Source organism: Polypterus senegalus, chromosome 4, assembly GCF_016835505.1.
Source record: "Polypterus senegalus isolate Bchr_013 chromosome 4, ASM1683550v1, whole genome shotgun sequence".
Classification (NCBI taxonomy): domain Eukaryota; kingdom Metazoa; phylum Chordata; class Cladistia; order Polypteriformes; family Polypteridae; genus Polypterus; species Polypterus senegalus.
Genome location: NC_053157.1, coordinates 87,153,121 through 87,180,633, shown reverse-complemented (window position 1 = coordinate 87,180,633; position 27,513 = coordinate 87,153,121). Strand labels below are relative to the sequence as shown.

General features: G+C 36.4%; 1 protein-coding gene across 2 annotated transcripts in view; it reads left to right on the top strand.

The window, feature by feature from the left end:
- Window positions 1-27,513, top strand: part of fam149a (family with sequence similarity 149 member A) — a 107,268-nt gene that overhangs the window by 29,054 nt on the left and 50,701 nt on the right. The window contains exons 1-4 of one of the 2 annotated variants that reach the window (XM_039750967.1): window positions 3,131-3,714; window positions 8,256-8,363; window positions 14,617-14,752; window positions 14,849-14,991. In XM_039750967.1, the coding sequence (XP_039606901.1) occupies window positions 3,584-3,714; window positions 8,256-8,363; window positions 14,617-14,752; window positions 14,849-14,991 (518 nt within the window). In that variant the 5' untranslated portion in view covers window positions 3,131-3,583. Of the gene's footprint in view, window positions 1-3,130; window positions 3,715-8,255; window positions 8,364-14,616; window positions 14,753-14,848; window positions 14,992-27,513 lie in introns of those variants that run through there. The other variant, XM_039750966.1, reaches the window with a different exon arrangement.

Below are 27,513 nucleotides of genomic sequence, written 5' to 3'. Positions count from 1 at the left end.
GCACAGCAGATGAGCTGCAAATTGAACACAGGTCTCTGTGGCTGTGCAGTAATCATTTTTTTCAACCTATTTAACCAAATTTCCTGTAACAAATGCCTTACAGTATGTGTCGACAGTTGCATCACTCCACGAATCTATTTCTAAGCCCAATCAACCCTATTCAGGAGTACAAGGGGTAGGATTTTTTCTCAGTAGTTTCAGGTACAAGTCAGGAACCGGCTCACATACACACACACATATTCTCACTCATACAGAATCAGGTCTAATCTGCAAGTATTTGGAAAAACACACAGGAAACTCCTGCAAACTGAGGGAGAACATATAAACTTCATATAGAGTGATCAGACCAATGTTTGAATGGAGTTTGTTGGAGCTGCGAGGCAGCGGCCCCAAATTCTGTTAATTGGCAGTTACAAATTTGCCCATTTTAGTTTCTGACATACAGTATGACTTCTTGTTATTTATTTTATTAAATCAAATGCAGCACTTATGGTTTTAATTGCTCTTGGTGCACTGTAGTAGTAGTAGAAATAATTTTAACTTCTGACCATTCATCCATCCATTTTCTTAGCCCTCTTATTTCAAACAAAGGTATCTGAACACTCATACAGATGATCACAAGAAAGAGTAAGAGAGTAAGTCAGTATATGTGGTTGATATTAAACACCAATATTACAAAATAAACCTCAAATAACATTTAATTTCTTGATTTTAAAATTAATTTTTTACATTAAATATGCCAGTTGGTGAACAAGTCATAAATGGTGCACTTGAGTCTAGTGAGAGTGACCTTACAGATGGTAAGGATAGGGCTGAGCAACATGCAGTCCCATTACACCAACATAGAAGTGAACAAAAAACGAGGTCAAGGCTGGACATAAGACACACTAAACAACACCAAACTTGATTGAAGGATCCCATTTCCAGCCTTTTATTTTATTTGGAGCAAACTGTTCAGCTGTTCAGCAAAGTGGCTCAGGTCTTTTAAAAATGTCTAAACGATGTTTGTTAATTGCAATATTAAAAGAAAATTAATTTTCTACAGATGTGATGTTTTTTACATGCAATGCAATACACAAATGAACAAAAAAGAAGGTGAAGTTGACCTGATATAAAGGTTTGGATTTTGTTATACTTCAGTCCCCTCTCTACCTGATTTATTACTTTCATATGTGATGTTCACAATCGATGAGTATATGCATGTGCCTGATGTGGGTGTCTTTGGTGGACGTAGTGAGATGGGAATCTTAATATGGCCTTGACTATATGAGAGTTGAATAACTGTTGCTTGAGCAGTAGTTGTAGTCGGCACTCATTTTGTTAAAACTTATTAATAACTTTTGAAAATTCATTCTTAGGTTCAAGAATCTTAGTTTGATGAACACTCATTATGCTTGCCCAGATAAACTTGCATCTAATGTACTTACTATTAATCCAAAATGTGGTTGACAATGAATTTTTGGATAACAGAAACCTATATTCCAATATTTTCATTAGGAAAAATAATAATGTGTCTCAGCACAGACAATGTTTGTTAAACATTTTTCTCAAATATGACTAAGATAATCCTAAACATCTACATTACAGTCCAATGTGAATTTCTGCATAAGGTAATGCTTATAAATCACCAATTACCTTATTGTTTATACAAAAGATACTGTCCAGTTTTGGATACTGATATCGTTTCCTTCTATACTGGAATAGGCATGTATAGTGATATAAATATACATCGAAAACACATAATGAATGGATATAACTCTTAGCAAAATAAACTAAGGCCATTTTAAAAGAATTGTTACTTACCGACTGAAAATTTCAACCTGTTGAGGGGTAGTTGCACTTTTCTTGTCCTCTTTTTCTGTAGATACTTATATTTAATAATGTGGAAAAAATAATAGCAACAAAATCAAAAGCTTAACTCTTTTAAACAGTGAGAGCATGAAACACAGTCCTATGAATAGCTGAAACATGACTGCCCTTGGCATGTTCTTCACCCTTTCTGGACTGGTGGGCAATTTACATTTTTTGCTGTCACCTGTGAATGCTTTTAAGTTTCCTCTGATGCAGATTCAGAATATGGTGTTGTAATATAGATAATAAACTTTAGATGAAAATATTTAAGAGCCGTAACAGTGAATTTCACAAAAGGAGATTACAAATAGAAAATAGGTGGTGTACAGTTAAATAGTAAAAGCCTGCAATGTAAAGTAAAAGATGAAAATGTAATACAATTAATAGTTTTGCCACAGTAATTCCCATCCAAATCAATTAACACAAAGATAGCAACACCTTCCGGGGCGTGGGTTGTTGCATACCCCCTTTTGCTCCACCACCCCTGCAGAAGCCATGTTGCGAAGCTAAGCTATTACCTTTATGCTTTTGTGGACTTTGTATAACAGATGGTTAGGTTTTGATTACTGGGTTAAAGAGGTGCAGCAGCGCTCAATTATTCTCATGAAGTAAGCACAATTTCCATCGAATGTTCTGCACATGCAGCTGGAAGATCTCAAGAGGAAATTATAATTTTCTTGTTTCCTCAGCACCTTTGATGAATCAGACTATTCCATACAAAAGTCAAATGTTCAAAACCACACATTTATTTCTGGTGTTTTAATTTAGAGTTTTCTATTTTAATTGACACAAATAAAGAATTCTAATCTGGAGTATCATCTGTTTCAAGCTATATTTTAAGCATGATGGTATAGTATATTTTTTAGCATTTAAAGCACAAGCAAGGTAAGTGACTTCTGAGGGAGTGGGCTAGCATACAGTTTTCAAACAGAATAAAAACCCTAGTTGCTGTGTCAAAAAAAAAAAAAAGAAAAAGAAAAAGTAATTCATCATTGATGAGTTCCAGAATTAAAGAGACACTATTAACACTGAAGCTTAGCACAATGTTTTGAATTAGCCTTGCATTATTGTAAGAAGCTGTAAAAAGCAGACAGTTGAAATCACAACAACTAAGTGTAGTCTTCTCTATTTTCAAATATAGTTCTAATTAAGGCTTTACATGTTATGCCCAGGAATACAAGTAATTTCCTGCTGATTACTATCTATGTAATGTTTTCAGAGATGACTAATTCAGAATTCTTTCCTGGAGCTCAGCTGTTGTTGTGGTTGTGATGCTCAGCTCAGAGGCTGGTGGGAGGGGAAAGTCTCCCTGGATAGAAATATTATCCTTTCTTGGTTGCTGTGGAGTAGCCTTGCCATGCGAATCAGTAAGCTTAGGTTTGCTACTTTATGCAGAGGATTTGAACAGGACTGTAAGCAGCACATGTTGACTTTAAAAACCACCACAAAAAAAAAAAAAACTACTGTCTTTGTATTTAGGCTTTTCTGATTTTACAACTGCTGCATATCAGCAAATCAAACAAAAAATGCATCTTATTTTTAGGTGTAAGCATGATGCATCATCTGTTACCTGTTTAAGGAACACAAAGATGTCTTCTGAAGAAACTATAGCTAAGCAAGATTATAATACGTTATTTCGCCACATGAAGGTTTAACGTTCCAAGGATTTTTTGAAAAAGAAAAGGATTTTTATTTACTGAAGGCATAAAATTTCCACCCTACATTGTTCCTCATGCATGTTGTAACAGCTCCTTTAGTCTATTCATCAGCTGTTCCCTGCTTCGCTCCTCAGTTTCGACAGCTTTCAGTAGAGTGCTACAAAAGCAGAGATGCAAATACACAGCAAGGACTAATTATTATTGGGTAAGTGAGATGTATGCCAGAGCTAGACTCTGCTCGACCTGCTGTTAAAAGTGGCAAATTGACAGATTGATTAGAAGTTGTTGTATTAATGCCTGAAATATGTAATTAGAATTGTACTGAAGTTCATTTAAGATAATTATAAAAGCATTTTATTTTATAATTAATTTCAGTTCACTTATATTACTACTTATGTATAAAGACATCTATATTTACTGTATTAATATTACATTTTATGTATTATGTTTTAGTAAACCTATTCTATATGAATGGTTATGCTGTCGTCACTCGATTTGTTTCTTTTGAATTTATATTGCACTACAGTTAGACTAGTATCTCCACTACAAATTCAACTTAAGCCTTCATGTAAAATAATTATATATTATTATTTATTAAAATAATAAATATTTGCATGTTGTAACAGGGACTTAATTTGCATGAAATAGATGTGCAGAATAAAAATTACTCCAAAACCAGGGAACATAGGATGATTTATTAGTGAGAATGGGGCTATACCTGATGTATTATTACCAATAGATCTAATTTATCAGTGGTGGGCAGTCAATGGCAGATGTCATAATGGACACCAAGATCAGGGTGTCACCTCTCGTGTCATCATTATGTGGTATACTGAAGATGACTTATCTCTGTAGATGGTGGAAAGCATAGGCACTATGGTAGACTGTAACATTCTCCTCCAGTCGTTCTGTAGCGTTGTTCTTCTGGATTTCCTAGATTTTTCCAAATGAGCACAACAGCATTTTTTAACCTGTTTCATCTGGATTATTCTTCTGTAAAATCTGTATAGCTCACATATGCAGTGAAATGAAATGCCAGGCTGCATAAAAAAACAATAACTTGGTTATTCATTTGACTCATAAATGAATCATCAAGGCATCCTTAGTGTCCTGCAGCAGTGGTTGAAGGTACTTCTAATCTGACCATATTCGGTTCTTAAATTTTCATAATATACATTTTACAAAAAAATTGTTACAGAATGAAAAGTAGTTTTAGAAAACTAATGGACTGGAAGTTACTAAATTTAATTAAATTCAAAAGCATTTAAAAAGAGAATATGACATGATGATTAGAAAAATAGACAGAATGATGGAAAAGGCATGTAAATGTATATTTGAAGAATGTTATCACTTTTTAATATACCAGGCTAACCATGTCATAAATTTGCTCTGCACCTGAAACATTACAAGAATACTACGGGTTTATCAACATTTTTTATATAAAACACAGACAATACAGATTAACAAGAGAGAACTCAAATGATAAAAATAAAAAAATACAAAGTTTACCAGAGCATTGCCCTTGCGTAACAGCTAAGGTGGCTTTCTCACTTTTCAAAAACCTTGTATCAGACAAAACAAACTTATGCCACTCATCAACTGCATTGATATGGCTCACTCACCAAATCTTCTTGTGACTTTTCCTCCCAAAAATTGGGCCTTCTTTCTAAACTCTCCTTTCAACAGAATTTCTTCTGACCTGATTTGTCTTTCAATCACTTCTGGGCCACATTACTTCCATGATTAGGTAAATCCCTCTGTGGATACAGGACCATCAATATAGAAGTACCTCTAATGATCCCAGTGTCCCTGCATCCTTAAAATAACCATTAAAATGCCACGTCAGTACAAGAAACAGTTAAACACTTCACCCCTATGTTCTTAAGACATTCAAGCAGTGACTGCATTCCAGAGATCACACAAACCAGCCATCGCATAACCTGCATTATAAATACTTTGAAATTTGAAGATTCCAGATGAAATTTGCAGGATATGCGGTATCATGATGCAGTTAATTTTTTTTTTTGTTTTTTTTTTTAATACATGTCAGATGTCACCCAATAACACCATTCAGTACAGTTCACCAGTAGCTTATTTTCTTTTCTTTTCATTATTTTTAAATGTAATAGTTTTGGGGTTAGAGGAATAAATACCAGTAGTCTCTTTATTGGTGATGGAAATTCCAAATTCCCCTTTTGGATGAATGACTCTAATTACTCATCATGTAAAACATTCCTTACCTTAATACTTCATTTCATATGCAGGATTTGCAATTTTGAGGTACAGCTGTTTTCCTCTTCATCATAATGACCAAACGGTAGCAAAAAAGTTGATTAGTCTTCTGAACACCTACTGCTTCCCATCTAACACACAAAAAAACCTATTTGCTTAATATTTATAATAATATAAATAATAAATCATTTAATTTATATAGCTTTCCTATGCTGTTTTGAGTCAGCCAATGGAAATGTTTATTCTGGGTTAGGTTAAATGTTTAACTCCACCCAGGCTTAGCCTTGCCCCATTCTGACAGGCACAGTGAGGATACTCTTGATCTTTTACAGCATTTCCAGTTTACCTTCCTTCTTTTTGGGACAACAGGGTCCTACCAATCTCTAATAGGACATGTCTCCTTTCATGTGCCATAATAGAGGAATTGTGCTTGCCACTTGTCGTCATCCGGAGCTCCACTATCTCAAATACAGATTTAGTCACTCATAACATGTTCAGTATATGCCCTGTAGTATCCTGAGGATGTACTACAGGTGTCCCCATGCAATGCGTACTATGACTCTTTTAGGGGGTGTTATTGATTGGCTCTGTTTTTCGGGACCTTTTGCACAGACAGGTCCTAATTCTCCCGGTGACTCTGATCTCAAAATACGTTGCTGCTATTACCAGTGTGGATTATATCACGTGGCCCCCGTAAGTTTCTTTCTTAGTTGCTACCTAGGTGCTACTTCTGCACCTGCCTTCCTCTGAAAAATATTATACAAGTGAACTAGAGACAACAGCAACTGATAATGGTTTACAAAGAGTCTAAAGCAGTGAAGCAATGACCTTGGCCACACTTCTCATTTAGAAGCTTGGTGGTGTTTATTAATTATTTACACTCTCTTGTTTGTTTTCAGTTTATCACTCTCTTCAAGTCGATTCCTCTCACTCATTGAGGCTGTCTTATTAACTCTTGTATTTGTCGTATTTTTGTTTGAAGCCTTTGTTTATAATTCTCAACATACTCAGTTGTTCTGGTCAATAATTATAAACATACTCAGTTGTTCTGACTGTTTGTCTTTGGACAGTTGGGAAAATGCTCTATTCCCTGAAAGAAGCCCATGCAAACAGGAAGGTAATGTCCCCATTTTATGCAGATGATAGACCAGCTAGGAACTGGAGAGTCGTGTGTTGGTAATTCTATCAACTGCGACATCCTGAAATCCAATCAGGAGAGATGGTGAGATTCTCTTTGAACTACTAAAAAAAATAATATCTTGATTTAAAATAAGTATAATCATTTTTTTCAGAAAACACAACTATGTTTGATTTATAATGTGCAATATGTGTTACTGAAACATTTTGCTCTTATAATGCTCTCTGTTAGCAGCTATTTTTAAAATTAATTTCCAAATATATACTACAATACTACAGAAGCAAAAAACAATGTGCTATTTAAGCAGAAGGTCTGTTATCTGTGAGTAGCTGGTGAGGCAAATAAAAAACAACTGTTATCCATGCTTTATCTGTGCTCTCGTTGCTAAATAAATATTAGTACAAGAAAAAGGTGGTTTAAGACAGCTTTACTGTTAAAATAAATAGCTTTGCTTTCTTAATCATATATAAAATTATACGTTCACAGTATTTGAAGCCAGCAACTTAGAAAAAAATAAACTAAATTTACAGTTTATACTTGATAGAAGTGATATGTGTTGAATGGTAAACTGCATTTTGTTAACATCCTTTATAAATAAACTGAAGAACGAGCACTCAGGTAAAGTATAATATTTATTGTTCAAAAAATCTGAAATTAAAGAATAATTAATGTCATATTAATGGTTGGTTATGAAAAATAATTGTTCAGTGTGACAACTAATTACATTTTTCCTTCACGGCTGTTGACTGAAAATTTGTAAAATTTTAGACTACTGTAAAATAAGTCATTAGACACTGTGGTCATTGGAAGGAACTGAAAATGTACAAGTTGAAATATTGGGGTGCCAACCCGGTTGTCCCTATTTAATTGAAACAACAGTTCAAACAAAAACATGTGCTAGCTTGAGGAACCTTTCTCAGCTGATAAAGTCCTTCAAAGTCATGGTGGGAAGGAGTGCCTCCCTGTGGTGCACTCTAGTAACGAGTGACTCTAGTGACGAGTGATCTTTCAGGAAACCGCAGGATCTGTAGTGGCAGGACCAGAAGGGGTGAAGTCTATTGCCCTCAGTGGGCATCTTTTTGGCAGTGTGGAGGGGAAACAAAGAGGGTATGGTTAGTGCTAGTGTCCCTTCTCACTCAGGGTGGAAGTACATACCTCAGAAGAGCCCAGAGGATGTTCCACGGGTGTGCATGTGTGACATTATATTATTTTTTACAGTTTCATATTTCAGTCAGTAAATGATGTGCTACAATGCTCAGTGTTTTTTATTAACATCATAGTATCTCAGACATAAAAAAGAAACACAATTCTTAAAAATATTTGGTTTAAAGTATTTGCTTTACATATTGTATTTTCCCCTGTTCTTTACATTTCAGAAAGAGCTTGTCAAAAGGTTCTGATCACCAGTTTATTCAAAGCCAAGCCAACTCCCTTCCTCTTCACTTTACATCACATGTTGTTGGAGCCATTCAAAATTACCAAAGGTATGCCTGTCTTCCCTTTACTTAAATCTAATTTCTAAATTATTCATATTGAATTGAACTGACTTATGTATTGGTTGCCCATGCCTAATTTATATTTTGTTGCAATGACATGGTTTGCCATGGATTAATGTGCCGAGTTCAAATGATAGCTATGAGAACAAGGGAAGCATACACCCCTGGGAAAATGTTGTCACCAACAGATGCACAGTTGGTTTCTTATTTAGCTCAGGTTACCAGAACCTTTTTATTTCTAACCATTCAAGATAGGGAAGTTCTGAGGGCGATTATCCTACTATACCTAATGGAACCTTTTTGTCATAATAATGGTTTATTTTAGCAGTTAGAGGAACACATGTTGGGACAGGACAGCATGATCTACTGTAGGTGTTTTCTTTAATGTATGTGGATGGATAGCCTTTGTATCTTTCAGGGTCATCTTAAAATGTTTTAGTCTTTAAACAACAGCACTGACATTAAGAAAAATAGAATTCAATGACAACTATGAGAGAATAGAGCATAGACAATACATTAATGTAGCAAGTGAAATCAGTGAAATCACCTACCACTGGATGACCTAATAACGTAGCTTCTACTATTTTTTACCACCTTCCATTTTGACTATGTTTATATGATGGTCTATTCATTGTGGCAGTAAAGAAACATACATCACCTGAAATAATGGACCCAGAAATTAATCAAGGATTTACAGGGTTCAAGCATGCACAAAAAGAAGCATGAGAAATAAGAGAACAGCTTGTCACTGTTTGTAAGTTATAGATTTAATGGCTTCCTTTTAACAGATGGTAAATGAATTGAGACACATTTCCGAACAGTCACTAGAACAGGATGCAGTACAATACACTTCAGAGAGCCCAAATACCCCATCCCATTTTCAGTTTCAAGATATAACTGATTCATGTGCAGCTGTCCACTGGTGCTGAACTAATGAAACTATAATTGCACTGTACAAGCATGAATATTTCCGCTGGATTAATAACGTTTATCTAATCTAAAATATTAGTAGTTGAAGTTAGTACTTTAGGTAATGGAGTTCTGAATAAGACCACGCATCCATTATGGCCACAAGTGTTTTATATTAAGGAAACAATTCTCTTCTCTATCATCCTGGCATTCTACTGGTTAAGAAAACACAACCCGTCATAGAATGGAAACTACTGTATATACTCATGTTTAAGTTAAGTTGGGCCTTGATTTTACAGTATAATTTTTGGTATTTTATAATGTTGGTTGTATAAGTCGAATGCGGAAAACTCACCCTCTTGATCCAAAAGAATATGATATGCTAACGCCCACTTGAGAGAGTAACCACAGAGCACACTGCCTTTTTTTCTGTGTATTTTGCCTATGTGACCACACTGTAATACCCAAACTATTCCGAAGCAACATTTGCACTGTTTTGTATTTGTTGTATCTCACACCCTCATACACCTTTATTGTAAGAGCACCCCTTATCTATGATGGAGCGTTCGATCAGAAGAAAATATGAAGCTGGATTTAAATTAATATTCGTTGATGTGGTGAAGATTGGTGCAAGATTGGACGAAGCAAGAAGATGTAAAAAAGAAAAATTAAGTGTTGTATTTTTGAACAGTTGTATAAGTTGTGGTCTGATTTTATGATCAGTTTTTCAGGTTTCAAGATTTTAAATTGATTTCTCTCTGTCAATCACAATGTTAAAATCTTTTGCAATCATTTATTTCCTGTTGTTCACAAAAGATTTTCAGAACTTTGGTATGGTACATTTTTCATGACATATTAGGTATTAGTTTATATTGATATTTTCCTTATGTTTTCCAGCAACTTGAACATTCATATTAAACAGTTTAGGGATGTTTTGAAACACCTTCACAAAAATAACACCTAAGTAAAATCAGAAAAGTATAACTTTCACACAGACTCTTTCAGAATGAAATCTCACAAGTGGGACTGAGTATGGATAAAAGTAATGCTTCTGAAATACTGCGCTGGAAGACACCCAAATGTACTAAACAAATACAGAAATTTGTGAGTTTTGCTAATTACTATTGTTATTTTATTACACTAGCCAACCCGCGGCGTACCATATGCCGCATAATCAGGCCGTTTTTTAATCATTTTTAAGCACAGGGAGAAAATTTAACATTTGCAAAATCGGTAATGTAATAAATCAGCAAGAAAAGCAACATCGTAACAATGCACGGAACGAACCAACACACAATCGTCCGTGGGGGTGTGTACAAAGTGCAGGAGCATCTAAGAAGACGCATGTTTGTCGTGGATGCGAATTGCTGTATGTAGCGTGTAAAACAGTTTGCTATGGTGCATGCGATCGTGCGTCGTAACCGAAAACTCGTTTTTTAAAGACTGCTCACTTCATTGTGTTTTAACCTCGTTGTAAAGGAATGTTTTAAGGATCCCATGGGATACCCCTCGCAAACAGTTTTACACGCTGCATATGGCGATTCGCCTCCACGAGAAACATGCCTTTATTAACAGACAATGTGTGGGGGGGTGTGTACAAAGGGTAGGGACGAAAACAGTGGGAGCGTATGAGTCGCACTTAGTGGCAATTCCACGGTTTGCAGCCCGAATGGGGTTCAACGGCTTACCCACGCCTAGACACACGCTCAATCTCATGCATAATTATTTATTGAATGGTAAACACTTCTGGAAAGACACGGTTGTCTAAAACAGGTTAGTGTGAGAATACAACAGTAAGTGAATGAAAAGATGGAACTCTGGCGAGAGCAAAATACACAATAGTGAACCCGCGACATAATTATTTATTGATGGTTGAACACTTCTGGAAAGACACAGGGACACCCCTCACAAACTGTTCTACACGCCGCATACAGCGATTCACATCCGTGACAAACAAACTGTTTTACACACTGCATACAGCGAATCACATCCGCGACATGATTTTTCCTAGATGGTCCTGTCGCGTCCACCCTCGCACTCGAAGCATACACACTGCCTGCTCATGTGCCCGTCGCAAGCCGCGTCCAGCCTCGTTCTCGAAGCATACACACCGCCTGGTCATGTGTCCGCTCGCAAGAGAAACTCACGGAGAGCCGCCCACCAGCTGCCTGTGTGTATGCCTCTGTCTGTCTCTGGCGCGGCTTTCTCTTGCGCTGCCTCTGTGTGAACCGGTCAGGCACAGAGAAGGTCAGCTGCTGACAGAGCGTCTCGACTGTTGCAGGGCCTGCATTGGTGAAGCAGGTGAGACGGTAATGAAACAGAGGCACAGGGCTTATTGGTTTTTAAAGACTGATTCCTTCATTGTGCTTTAACCTCAGTTTTAAAGGATTGTTTTAAGGATCCCATGGGATACCCCTCGCAAACCGTTTCACACGCTGCATATGGCAATTCACCTCCGCGAGAAACATGCCTCTATGAACAGTCAATGTAGCTCGGAGGTACATGACATTAACCTGACCTGCACTGCATGTGGCCTCTACGACAGATGAACATAAATGATGCCATTTTTTTTGTGTCGTCGTGTCCGAGTTGGTGGGCGTGGCCCTGCGAGTTGTCGTCGTATCCAATGGTCTTGGAGTTGGTGGGCATGGCTCCTTCCTGTGTGTGCCATAGGTGTCTCACTTGTCGGCGGCTTAGTGAATCCACGCCCCTCCCGGCGTGCTTTTCATGGTTGTCTTGCCTTAGTGAATTAAAAATATAGATATTTCAGTCCCATTATTGTACCTATTAAGTCACATACAAAGAAAGCACATAAAACTGTTTGGATGCCAAAAGCACAATATTCATTTGACTCATTAAAAAATCTATTTATTTGAAGACTCTGGTAAATGATATTCTTGTGCCTTCTTTTCTTAAAAACTTACTCATATGGAGCAAGATTACAATATAGGGAATTGTAAACTCTTAGCTATTACATTAGTTTTGGAAGACTGGAGACACTAGATGGCGCTCAGCACTTACAGTAGGTATAATATTTATTGGCCATAGAGTCCTTATGTATCATATAACTGCTTGAAGAATCAATGCCAGACCATACCATTGGACACTCTTTTTCAGTTAGTTTCATTTTGCAATTTCTTTTAGACCTGGAGAAAAGAACTGAAAAGCTTTTGCTCTCTTATTAAAATTTTATTATGATCAATTTGGTGGCTTGTAAACATTTCTAGCCAGTGTGATAATGATCTCCACTAAGAAGAAATACAAAAACTTTCAAATGTGCAAGCTCCTAATGGGGTTTTCCACTGGAAAATGATATTGCACAGCATTTTTTGAATATTGTTTTAAGTTCCTTTTATATGTATTATTTCATGTTGGGGGCTTTAAATGCATTTATTTTCCTTTTAGAATGTTTTTAGTTATTGATTTTTTTTACATTTTTTTCCCTCCATTTTGTTATTCCTGGAGTGATGCCATTTTGGTTTTTCAGTCATCATGACACATCATCAGTGTTTGATACCAGTAGCACAAAGCTATAAAAATCAGAAGATTCTTCACCATCATATGAGTTTAAAGATATTCCAAGAAATAACTTTCTGTGTGGTAATCTGCCTTTTATTAAAACATTTCAGCACCAGGGGACAAGCACACTTTCAAACTCATACAGTGTTATTTTTGTTGGGTAAACATGCATAAAGATATTCACGAGTATGTACTTGTTTATGTTTGTGCATGAGCAAAAACAGCGATGGGTACTCCTATTGTACTTTTACCATCCATCACTATTGTCAGTACAGTAGACCTTGGGAGTCCCATACTAATGATTTTTTATGTATCACTCCATTTCTAATCAATATTTTCTTAATTGCTGATCAGTTTTTAAAGAGTGCTCATTTCAGCCCATTAAAAATGTCCCCTAGAGTTAGAGAATTGGCTGATGTTTTTATATTGCATTATTTCTGTTTGCATAGTTTTTCCACCTCTGCCATTACAGACAGAGGACTACACTTTGTTCCTCAATTCTGTAGATTCTTATGTAATAACATCGGTTGCCCCTTAAATTTGTCTTCAGATTTACACCCTAAATCCAAAGGCCAAATTGAAAGAGTAAAAATTTTTAGTTTTAAGACTAATGGAGAACATCTGTCCCTTTAGCAGAATTGCGTCCCTTTGAATGTTTGCTTGGATCTAAAACTGCTGTAGTAAATATTATATTTATGTCTTTTGCTTTTCCTAGCCTAGCAGAATGCTTTCTTTTCTAAAGTGGAAGACACATGGGAACAGGTTAAGTAGAACCTACAGATAGCTACTAAGTGTCAGAAAGCCCCTAAGTTTAGGTGTGGGTTCTGTCCCATATACTAGCTATGTTGTTCATAGATCCATATATCATTTTAAATATATTTTAAAACATCCACACTGTTCCCAATACGTTAACACATTTCAAAATGAATCATGTGTTACATGTTTCTAGATTAAAACCTTTTAATCCTTATTTTTGGTCAGTCATGCCAATTCTTCCTGTTGAATAATAAGTTCACAGGATTTGGATTCTCATTGGAAAGGGACGACTGTCGAGTACCTCATTCAGTGGCATGGATCTGGTTCTGAAGACTGCTCACGCTCTTAATATCCTTCGATTATTAAAAGAATTTCATGTTACACACTCAAATAAATGCAATGGTTGGCATTCAGAGGAAGCACTCTTCTCTTGTTTTAGGGGGGTTTGTTACTTGGAGAATTTATATTGAATATTTTTTTGGTTTCTATATTTAATAGTTAAGTCATGTTCATTTTCTTTAATGTTTTTATGGTTGCCACAATGGCATTTTGCTTTCTCCGTGAGTGCCAATTTTTTGCAAGTTCATTGTTAAGATTAAACCATTGGTTCCTAGGGGCATTGTCTCAGAGGGTCATTCATGCTACAGTATAAAAGTTGACATCAAATTGACTGTGACATCCAAAATTGTGGATAATGTTAAAGAAATCTTTGATTAGCAACGTACTTTGTTTTTAACTCTCGGTTTCTGAACTTTCCCTGTGTTTAGACTTTGATTTCCGGTTAGGTTTTTGCTTTATTTGTAGACAATTCTAGACTCATGACTATTCCTACAGTTTTACAACAGTAAATTATTAAAAAAATAAGTCTTTTAACTTTTAGAATTAGTCAATGTGTGCTTTCAGCTTCTATTTGCATTGCCAGTAAAGAAAATGTCTTTTAAGCATTATCAGTAGTTTCCACTCCCAAAATCTAATAGTTAGTGGAACTATTGTCTCATGTGTTTCTCTTTTTGCTGTGTGGGTATGAACATTACTTTCTTTCTCACTCTTAATTTAGAAAAGATTCAATACCCTCGGACACATCCAGTGGGCAGACTACACTTACAGATCTCAACAATTCTTGGTCTGAAATTCACAGTTATGCAACTTGTTTATCAACAGAAAGAAGCTCAGTTTACTCTTGGAGAGATGATGTAAGTAGAAATAAGTTAATAATGTTTTAAATGTACACGGAAAATGCTTCTATTTTACATGTAATTATCATTCTCACTATTCTTTTGTGCATGTAGGAATTTGACAAAGTTAACACCCAGAAAATCCGCCAGTTATTTTGGGACGTTGATGAGATGTTATTTGAAAGTAAAGTGAGTTCCAGAACGCAAGGCTTGCAAACAGAATGTAAGGAATGGACCACACGGTCACCCCACCTCAGGTAAGAGAGAAAGAGAGATTAAAAATATATAGATTTTAAATTTACTTACCGTCCTCTGTTGATGTTTCATACACTCGCTGTGTCAGCAATAATAATATTTTTTATGCCTCCTGTGGCTTCTAACTGTTGTCAATTTAACTACTATGATTAGCTGTAGTACTACCGAGAAAGATTTCCCGTAATCCGAACACCATATTCTGCTTGTGTCTAAGTACTGGAATAAGTAGACCATATCTATATCTACTGTATTGAATTTATCATACTTTAGGCAAAAAATGCACACCTAGAAGTTCACTGCAAATTGCATGATTGATGGCATCACAGCATAGGACTGCAAACAACACATCCAATGTTTGGCTTTTTATAACCTTTTCTCGGGTTTTTCATGGTTTGAAATTCCAAATATGTCTCCTTTTGTTCCAAAAATTTAGCTTGCTGTGCCACTCACAACTCTTACTCAGTACTTTGCAAATTAAGGCAAGTGTTTACCATGGTCAATGACGTCCTTATAACTACAAGTAAAAGACCAACAATATAAATATCACAGTTGCCTACCTGTAGTTTAAAAATCCTTTACAGTAACAATACATTTTGTAAGAAGTAAAATGAATTATATATTGTAACCAAACCACAATAAAACAGAGTAAAAACTATAAATTGAAAAAAATGACAGGTGATTTTATTGTTAAAGGGCAGGTGAAAGTCCCTCCACTGGCTTGCTATATGTTCGAGGATAGATTATGTAACAAAATCAAGGACCTTTATCACTGGAATTTGCTTGCTAATCACTAGCAAGCAAAGTAAATGTTTACTGTTAAAAAGATAAGTGGAAAGTACACAAGGACTTCCCTATAGAGTAATCAATTGCAGTTTAATGCAGATGTTACACCTGGTCATTGCAAGTGAAGCGGCTTCTCACATGGTATCATATTTTAAAGTAATTAAAAGCAATCATCTGGATAGTACTTTGTTATTTCGTGTTATACTAGGATTAATATAAACAAGTTTCTTTAATGCAAAAATATTTAATGTAATGATCAGTAAACATTATAATCAGTACTTTTTTGAAAATAGCTTAGGCCATTGTCAATAGTAAGATACACATCCTTAGTAAATGTAATACTGTACAATATATACAGGTTTTATTTAAATTTCTGAGAATATGTTTCTTTCAACAATACATATCATTTTCAACAATACATGCATTGTACTTTATTTTCAGGCCTCTTTTGCATTTTTATAAAATACCATTTGTGCCAAAATGAAATAAATAAAATTATGAAATAAAAGGTCAAAAGCAAAAGTGCATATATATATATATATATATATATATATATATATATATATATATATATATATATATATATATATATATATATATATATATCACATAGTTTACTGTGAAATAATGCAAAGAGTACGCAACACATGTTTTGTCCTTATTTGGGCTCATCAGGCATACTCACTCCACGACTGGAAGACCAACCACATGCGTTACCTGGTAGGTAACCACCCATACAGTTAGATCAGGACTCAAACTACGAATGCTATGATTGTAATTACTCCAATCTCTAGGCTGTCAAATAATGAATTACATGCCGTGGTGCAGTGTAAAGAGGCTTCGCTTCTGACACTGATGTATGAGGTTCGATCCCCGCAAGGGGTGCAGTGGAGTGTGTATGCCTGATGAGCCCAAATAAGGGCGAAACACGTGTTGCATACTCTTTGTATTATTTGACAGTAAACTATGTAACATTCTATGATCTGCTTCTCGCAACTGAGAGGGCCTGTGGTGGATGTTTGCCGACTGCCAGACCAACCACATGCGTTACCTGGTAGGTAACCACCCGTACAATCAGATCGGCTGCTTCCATTAGGGATTGCCACAGCGGATCATCTTTTCCATATCTTCCCAAAAATCATAGTATTATGAAATAAAGTGTCATCAGTTTTTTTTAAGTTTTATGAAATACAATATCAACATTTTATTATTATTATAGGTTTTATTTCAAATTGTCTTATTTTTTAAAGACCATTTTTATTTGACTAAGCGACTTTTCCGAATATAGAATTTGATGCCAATGCTATTTATTTCAGAATGCCTCTTTTTATGATGGTGTAAATGTCAATTCAATGTAAATTTAGTCCAATGGTCTAAATCTATTCCTATGAGTTAATTATATGCTGCTGATTACTTTTCCCGTATTGTCGAAATTAGGCTACCAAAGATCTTTAAGTGCTAATTTCCCACATTAAAACTGGCAAGACATCAAGGCAGTAGGATTTGCTATAGTTAGTTTTGCTGATGAAATAGAGATAATTTAACATATTGTAACTGCAGAATGCAATGGGTGTGTTTATTAAACGATAATTAACTCCACATTAAAAGCCTAACGACCTTGTTATACATTCTTGGTCAGTGTGTTTATATATACACACAAAACTGGGATATGATAAGTAACACAGTTAATACAGAAACTTGGTTTCTTCAAAACCCCCATTTACATGCAAAAGTCGTATGGAGTTCTGCTTTGGCAAAATGCTCTAAAGTAATGCACTTAAAAAAGATGAAACATCGTCAATGGCTGCCATGAATTCAAAGACAACCATGGAGCCTGTGTCTCCCGAGATTGTGCTTCCAAGCTTAGCAGTTTATGTTCAGCTCATCAACATAAATTTCACAATTCTGATATATTGAGGCAGATTATTTAAATCAGAAGAAGGAATAATATAATCACCCTGCATTAGTTTTGTAGATGTGTACACTGTTTTCTATCCATTTCTGGTGGATATGTGCAACCTTGTTAAAGGTTTACGTGGCCACATAACCAGGTTACTCATGGAGAAATCGGTTTGTGTTAACTGGGTTTCTGTAACTGGAATAAGGGTATACATGGCATTTTTGAAACCAGGTTTCTGTGAATAAATGGGTTATTGAAATGCATGTTGTGATAAGAATATGCCAAAGACATCATAAAGGTTTGGGGCAGCCACCCATATATTGTTTTCCCAGCTGCAAAAGGGTTTGTTGTATCAGAAATACGAAGTGCATTTCACAGAGTCCAAACTAAAACTGGCTATAGTAGCCCAAGATGGAGGCTTTAAAGGCCTGGAGAGGAACTGATGTCATCAAAATGGCCGGAACCAGAAGTGATGTCAACAAAGGGGCCGGCTTCGGAAGTGACGTCAGCAAAGGGGCCGGCTTCGGAAGTGACGTCTTCTGAGGCGCCAGAACCTTGCAGGATTTCCCGAGAAAGGTCTGTAGGGAACTGAGAAAGACAGTCAGCGCGCTCCGCCGCCCCCTGGTCAGATGTTTCATTACACTTACTCAGGCCCTTTAGCTGCCTTCTACTCGCACGTGTGTGACAATGTAAACACAGTGGCGAATGTTCATGAGAAATGACTGGTAAAATAATACATGCTGATTCAGCCAGAACAAGCCACTGGCTCGAATTGGACTATTCTTTGTCATCTCTCTGAATGTTTTTACCTTATATGTTTTTTTCACAATTTATTGACTCATTTGTATATAGCTGTATTTATGCATGGGACTATTTATTACATAAGTTCATTTTTGCACAAATGGTATTCCATATATTTTGTCATTACCAAACAGTAATAAACAATGGCCATGTCCTTTTTCAGGCACTTTATGCACAGATGTCCTCAAAATAATGTGCTTCATTATGCAAACTTCAATTTGGCTGGCTTCTTTATTTTAAAAATATTTTATATTATTTTTAAATATATATCAAGAATACACAAGCAAGAAGATTCAACCCTAATACACTATATTCACAATTCGAAAATAAAACCAGGCCATTAGAGGCCATTAAAAGCCTTTGTGTTACTGTGACTGCTAATATTCACTACAGCCAGCTTATCAATAAGTATCTTACATTTAGACAATTTAAAAAAATAATACCTTGCTGCTGCTCTCGTTCAGTAAATGTAGAAAAATCCATACATGTATTGTTTTTTCCCCTAATACATTTAAATGAAGCATGAAATTGAGCTGTTTAGCTAGCCTGGTATTTTTAAATAGGTTTTTTCTCTCCTTTGTTTCTTTTTCAAAAGCACACAATTTTTATTTGTACCCATGTCTGCTACTCTTTGTTATTGTAATAAGTACTAATAATTTAAAATTAAAAGGCTAATATTAATTACCAGACAAATTAAAATGGAGAAAAACTTTGGAATAAAATGGAACTGTTTCTTTTAATCAATAGGATAAATACATAACATTTCATGTTTAAATATACATTTATTTTATTGGTTTAGCATATGTAGTACATATATTCAAGGTAATTTACAAATCACAGGTACAGGATGCTAGAAATCAGAGCACCACTGCAGATTTTAAATAGGAGACAGTATCTGCTTAAGTATTTTAATTTTTTTATTTATTTTTATGGTGATGTCACATTAAATGTAAGGATTTTAGCCTTACAAATAAAGTGATTCACACAGCAATATACAAGAAAAACTAAACCAAGTATATTTATTGGGTTAAATGCTATTGTCAGTGATGACTTGGACACAGGAGCAAGGATTGGAGTACCAAAATGGCAATTTCCTTTAAATGAAAAATGATAATTGATAAAAGAAACGTAAACTGCAATTGCCTCTTTCTTTCATTCTCATTCTCTTTAAATTGAATCAGTCTTTCTCCCTCTAACAGGTCCCTCAGATTGAATGCAGTGTTCATATCAGGGGCTGAATTTATAGTAGCTGGCCATAAATAAAAGGGGCAGGGCTTCAGGAGCCCAGGGAAGGGTCATAGATCAGCCAGGTTTTGCCTCTCACAGTTGCAGACAAAAGGGTAGAAGTGGTTAGTGTCCTCTCTTGTCTTGGAGTGGAACCTCTTACCTCAACAGAGCCATTAAGGTGCTCCCTAAGCACATAAATGTGACTACATTTATCCATCATCAGACTTGCTTAGATCTGTTCTTGGTTATATATCTGTTCCTGTTTTTTTTTTTAACTTGTCGTGGACTTGGCAGTTGTTTAAAAGCTGGAGGTGGATTCAGTTGTTTTAATGATTATGGATAAGTTTTTATATTATTGAGGTGCATGGACTGAAAAATAATCAGTGGTATTTGGGAAAGAACACTGATGCACAGCTGATTACAGGCAGACATAAGGGGTGACAATGTTGAAAAAGTGAGTAGTATCAAGATGGTGTCACATGATGGAAGAAGTAAAGAGAAAAATAGCATACTGACTGCAGCTCTTCCCTCTAGCTTTGTACCATTGCAAAATGAGTCTAGTATTTCTGCTTCAAGGCCAAAGTTTAACTTTTTAACCATGTGCCTGTTATGTAATGATTATCATAACATTTTGAAAGGTGAAGGATACTATTACATTATCTACATCCAGCAATGCAGATCAGAACATGAAATGGAACAAGGTCCTTGTTTGATGTATACATCTCAGAACATAAATCCCAGATAACTAACAGACACACATCTATAAATAGCAGCCTAATAAAATACATTATGACTCACATGCAGAGCCAAATAAAAGCTGTCTCAAATAATACATTACGTAGCCCAATTTTAATTTACTACTTTTTTTCTAGTGTTTTTATGTTATGGCACTGCAGTCAAATCTTTGTCTTCTTCTTCTTCTTCTTTCGGCTGCTCCTGTTAAGGGTTGCCACAGCGGATCATCTTCTTCCATATCTTTCTGTCCAGTGCATCTTGTTCTGTTACACCCTTGACCTGCATGTCCTCTCTCAGTACATCCATAAACCTTCTCTTAGGTCTTCCTCTTTTCCTCTTCCCTGGCAGTTCTATCCTTAGCATCCTTCTCCCAATATACTCAGCATCTCTCCTCTGCACATGTCCAAACCAGCACAATCTCACCTCTCTTACTTTGTCTCCCAACTGTACAACTTGAGCTGACCCTCTAATGTACTCATTTCTAATCCTATCCATCCTCGTCACACCCAGTGCAAATCTTAGCATCTTTAACTCTGCTACCTCCTGCTCTTTTTCCTGCTTTCTAGTCAGTGCCACCATCCCCAATTCATGTAACATAGCCGGTCTCATTAGCATCCTGTAGACCTTCCCTTTTTCTCTTGCTGATACCCATCTGTCACAAATTACTCCTGTCACTCTTCTCCACCTATTCCACCCTGCCTGCACTCTCTTTTTCACCTCTCTTCCACAATCCCCATTACTCTTTACTGTTGATCCCAAGTATTTAAACTCCTCCACCTTTGCCAACTCTACTCCTTGCATCCTTACCATTCCACTGTTCTCCCTCTCATTTATACATATGTATTCTGTCTTGTTCCTACTGACCTTCATTTCTCTCCTCTCTAGAGCATATCTCCACCTCTCCAGGGTCTCCTTAACCTGCTCCCTGCTATCGTTACAGATCAGAATGTCATCAGCAAACATTATAATCCACGGGGAGTCCTGTTAAATCTCGTCTGTCAACCTGTCCATCACCATTGCAAATAAGAAAGGGCTCAGAGCCGATCCCTTATGTAATCCCACTTCCACCTTGAATGCACCACTGTTATACTTACCTCGTACATATCCTGTACAACTCTTACGTACTTCTCTGACACTCCCGACTTCCTCATACAATACTACAGCTCCTATCGAGGCACCCTGTCATATGCTTTCTCCAGGTCCACAAAGACTAGAACTCCTTCTGGCCTTCTCTATACTTTTCCATCAACATCCTCAGAGCAAACAACACATCTGTGGTGCTCTTTCCCGGCATGAAAGCATACTGCTGCTCACTAATCATCACCTCACTTCTTAACTGAGCTTCCACCACTCTTTCCCATAACTTCATGCTGTGGCTCATCAATTTTATCCCCCTGTAGTTATTACAGTCCTGCACATCCCCCTTATTCTTAAATATCGGCACCAGTACACTTCTTCTCCACTCCTCAGGCATCCTTTCACTTTCCAAGATTCCATTAAACAATCTGGTTAAAAACTCCACTGCCATTTCTCCTAAACACCTCCATGCTTCCACAGGTATGTCATCTAAACCAACAGCAATCCTTTGCACTTCCTGATTCACTATCGCCACATCATCCAACCTCTTCTCTCTCTCGTTCTCTTCATTCATCAGCCTCTCAAAGTAATCTTTCCATCTGCTCAACACACTCTCCTCACTTGTGAGTACGTTTCCATCTTTATCCTTTATCACCCTTACCTGCTGCACATCTGTCCCAGCTAGATCCCTCTGTCTAGCCAATCAGTACAGGTCTTTTTCTCACTCCTTAGTGTCCAACCTTTCATACAACGCATCATACGCCTTTTCTTTAGCCTTTGCCACTTCTCTCTTCACCTTGCGCCTTATCTTCTTGTACTCTTGTCTACTTTCTACATCTCTCTGACTATGCCACTTATTCTTTGCCATCCTCTTCCTCTGTACACTCTCCTGTACTTCCCCATTCCACCACCAAGTTTCCTTTTCCTCCTTCCTCTGTCCAGATGTCAACACTCTTCTTGTTATCACCCTTACTACTTCTGCTATAGTTTCCCAACTATTTGGTAACTCCTTACTACCACCAAAGGCCTGTCTCACCTTCTCCCTAAACTCAATCTTGCAGTCTTCCTTTTTCAAATTCCACTATTTGATCCTTGGCTCTGCCCTCCCTCTCGTCCTCTTCTTGATCTCCAACGTCATCCTATAGAACATCATCCTATGCTGCCTAACAGTCAAATGTTTGTAGCCTGGCTAAATCTGAAACTCTTCCAGTTGTTCACCTTACCTTTTGACTTCTGATAAAAACCTTTTATTATGTTACCTACTTCTGACTCTATAAATAAAGCTGATTTCCAGCCCTTCATTACACAAACAGCCCTTTCAGTTTCATCCTCTTAGTAACATTCACGGTCCTACCCTACATCCATGTCAGATTAGGGGGGGCGGGTAGAGTAGGATCGTGAACGCGACTGAGAGGATGAAGCTGAATAATAAAAAACAAAACTAACCTTTACGAGTATCATACATTTACAGCGGCTGTTACAGACTGAAATCAAATGTATGTTTTTATTCTAAAATAGTAAGAATAAGAGAAGTTCACTTCTCAAAACGGAATTGAACCCATGAAGCTTTGATTACCAATCAACAGTTGACACCGCTACGCCACTGAAGCAGTTGTAGTAAATGTGTGTCAATGTGTTGTTTTTCTGCAGTTATATTTTTGAATAAAAGCGCACTTCTTCTGTTATATTTGTACCTTTTGTGAAAGTGTTTCTTTGATATTTGGACTTCAAGCTTCACACATTATAAACTTCATGTCTACATTTTGTCAATTATTAATAAAAGATGAAAAAGTTTCTTTTTTAACAATGTGTTTACATACAGTAGATCGGTGTAGACACGGAGCACACATGAAATGCATGTGTTCCAAATAACGATATAGTATTTATAAAAGGTGTGATTTTGATTGACTTTTCACTCTATACAACTCCAAGCAACTGACATGCAGGTAAACAGACTTGAGCTGAGAAAACTGTGTGCCGGTGGGGGATGTGATAGCAGACTGCTTGCTGCTTATCAACACATTTAGGACAAAAGCCGCTGACGGAAAGGTGAGAAGCAATTTAAGGTGGGACAGATCTATACATTTTTTCATAGGCTCTGGTAATTCTAGTGTTAACAAAAGTTTTGCAAGGTCACAGTACAGTGAACCTTGGCTGGAATGTGAAGTTTTAGAGAGCCTAAGCACTAGGTGATTTTTTTTTTACACTACCGGACAAAAGTTGTAGAACATCCCCAGTTTTCTACTTTTTATTGAAAATTAGGCAGTTCAAGTCCAGTAAATAATGTGAAATGTTACAAAGTTAAGTGGTAAATTGCTAGAGGTTAAAAAAAAATACAAGGTTACTAAAAACGGAAAAATATTATAATTTTCAGAGTTCATTTAAAAGGAAGATTGACCATCATTTCTCTGAAATGTGCAGGTCAAAAATTTAAAGACCTTATAAAGAAAGCCAAATTGTTAGTGAGTAGTTTCCTATACCATCAAAAAGAACTTGGAAACTGAAGAAAACTTTGACAGACACAGGTCTAGCAGACCCATAGCCACAACAGAATCAAAGCACATATTTCTGAGAATCAGCAGGTTGTATGATAGATGCCTTATAGGACAACAGCTTCAAGCACAGCTAAACAGCTGTGCAGTATCCATATCCCCAATAGTTACTTTGTTCTATGTTTTAATATCAGACTATAATGAGATTGGTGGTTGTTCCTGTCCCAGTTAAGACTCTTTTTCTTATTTTGTAATTTTAGCAATGACTTTCTTACTGCCACTCAACCTGTCAATCTTGCAGCCCAAAATTTCACAGTTGAAAGCAACACTTGCTAACTTCAACCACTTTTCTATGAGGCACATATCCTGCAAGCTGTTGACCCTAAGAATCGTGTCTTCTGATTCAGTTATGGATTTTGTACCTATCAGAGTTTCCTGCATTTTCCAAGTTCCTTTGGATTGTGTAAGAAGCTGTACTCACTGACACATTGCCTTTCCTTGCAATTTCTCTAAAATACCTATCATTTTATAATGAGAATTAAATCTAGTTTTTTTCAGTTAATTAAATAAAATTTGTAACAGTTTAGTTATTTTTTTAATAAGTTGTATATTTTAAGTTCTGCGGTAGGCTGGCGCCCTGCCCCGGGGTTTGTTTCCTGCCTTGCGCTCTGGGTTGGCTGGGATTGGCTCCAGCAGACCCCCGTGACCCTGTAGTTAGGATATAGCGGTTTGGATAATGGATGGATGGATGGATATTTTAAGTTAATGATCTGTGTGAACAAGACTTTAACTATATTATAGAGCTCATGAGAGAAAAACTACTACTAGTCGTGATTTTGTGCAGGTTTGGATTAGAGATGACAGGCAGTTAATGACACTCTGCAGTTGAAGGATGGATGGGAGTTGCAGACATGTATCTGATGGGCTTAAAATGGTTTAGAAGTAAGAGTTTTAGAGGAAGATATTGTGGCCCAAGTTTGAGGCTACTTTAGGAAAGGGGACAGTTAGATCTTTTCTTCTCCTGAACCTTCAGCTAAACAACTTGGCTGGAATCACAATATATATATCTGTAGTATAAATAGACATGCAAATGCTAGGAATTCTGGGAAAATAGGTAAATAATAAAAACAAAAATTATGAAGTAGTGTTATTATCCGTTAGAATGTTTATGTTTAAGCTAAAATAAATTAACCATTGTGTATATACTTGAAATTATATGTAAAATTGGGGCTTTTGGGGACTTTGTTGTTTCAGAAATAGCTTAAAATGACAAGATTGACAAAGGAGCAAAACCAAGTCATCTGAGTTTTTACTAATGTTACTTACTAAAAAATAAATAAATAAAAAATATAGCTGTTAAGTGAGGCAGATACTGTACAGCTGTTGAAAAAGGCAGACACTATGAAGCTTTTTAAAATGGAGAGATGCAATGCAGCTTCTAATATAAGAAATGAGAATGCAGCATTTGTAGGATAGAGGGAAAGAGAGGAAAGTCTATGTATTCTGAAGCTGCTCCAAACTATCATGCTGCCTGAGGAGTAAATGTGCGGCACCATCTAAATTGCACCCAAACAAAGAAGAGTAGAAGAAAGGCTGCTTAATGAAGGGGCATACTTTTCAGGAACACCTTTGTTGAATATGAAGAATAGATTCTTTAAATTACATGGACATATTTCTCTCCTGGTTATACTGAATCAAAGCTTGCTTTTATGGACATTCATTTGAATCCTTCAGGTTGCATGCTGTCTTCTACATTTGACTTCTAGTTTTTAATGCCTGCTTTTTCTGCAAATAATTGTAAGTAATTATTACATTAAGGTTTGAATACTATTTCACTGAAACTTGCCTTGTGCATTGAAATAATTTGCTCCTGTATGCTTCTTTGAGTGATTTGTTATTTGTTTAGCTCTTTCAATAGTAGCAAAAAAGAAAACTGAAAGATAAAGGTACCCTGGCAGAAGAATCCCTTAGCTGTGTTGAAGTATGTCTAGCATGGTTTTTTAGATGTAAGCTGTGCTTGTTCTGTTAATGATGAGGTCCCAAGCCTCTGGGCTCTGCTAAGGTACTAAAGTAAAGGTAGCTAACCTCAGCCATGCTGTTGTTTGTAATTTTGCTGTTTAGCTTTGGTACCTGCTTGGTTTCCAATTTATTTCTGTGGGAAAGATATGAGATAATCTGTCCTCTTAAGAAGGTCTTCAGGGTTTCCCAGAGTATTCCTGCAGAGATCTCTGAGGATATATTTGTCTCTAGAAAAAAAACTGATTTATTTTGATATAAAGTCTGTAAAGTTCTTGTCTGCTAATAAAAGTGGGTTAAGATGCCATTTGCGAGATGAGTATGTGGGGCATAATGATTTTATCTCCAAGATCAGAGGGGCATTGTCGGAAATAATAATAGCGTCATACTTGTGAGATTTAATCATAGGCAAGAAATTGTTATCTACAAAAAAATAATCAATTCTTGAGTAGCAGTGATGCACTGGTGAGTAGAAGGAATATTTTCTTGAATTTGGGTTTAGAAATCTCCAGGGGTCTGATAAGTTGTGGTCAGTTACAAACTATGTAATTATCTTTGCAGTGTTAGATGTCATCGCCCCTGTGACAGGAGACCTATCTAGGTTTGGATATAAAACACAATTAAAATCCCCAGCCATTATAATTTTAGGAGTGTTCACATTGGGAATGGATGCAAATACATTTTGGATGAATTCCCTATCATTCACATTGGGTGCATAAAAATTTATCAAAATCACTTTACAATTAAATAAATTACCCATAACAATCATGTATCTCCCTTCAGGATCAGATACAAAATCTGATACTACAAATGAGACTGTTTTATATATAACAATTCCCACACCTGTAGTTGTTTTTTGTAAAGCTGAAATGGAACATTTGGCCAGTCCAGTCTTTTTGCAGCTGGAACTGATCCTTGCTTAATAAGTGGGTCTCCTGTAAAAATACTATTTTAGCGTTTAGACTTGTTAGGTAAGAGAATACTTACAGGCCTTTAACATTCCAGCTCACAAAGTTAACTGTCCCGTCTTGGAGACATTGATTCTGAATTTTTGATGTCATTTTGTAGTCTTAACCAAAAATGAGACAGCTTTGACCTTAATTTCAAATTTTCCCAGGGGTTATTTCCATGCAGTCGATTGTTACGTTGGTAATTATAATTATAAGGATTAAAATAATAGATTAGAGATAGCTCTCTTTCTCCCCCTCCCTAATCCCCCCAACCCCTCCCCACGAGAGGCTGAACCCCACATTTTATTTATGTAGCCAGCAGGTGTGCAGCTCTTGAACTGCCTCTTGGCATTTGCTAAGGTATTGTGAAGTGCAGTCTTTTCAGGAGAAGTAACAATTGACCCTCTGCCTCTTTTGAGGTATGAAAATATCAAATAAGTAAGTGCGGCAGGGTGTGCATATAAATCAAGGCTAATAATTAAGGTATTTCTAGTGTTAACTTGTTCACCAATAAAACAAGAACCATAGAGGTTAAAATACCTT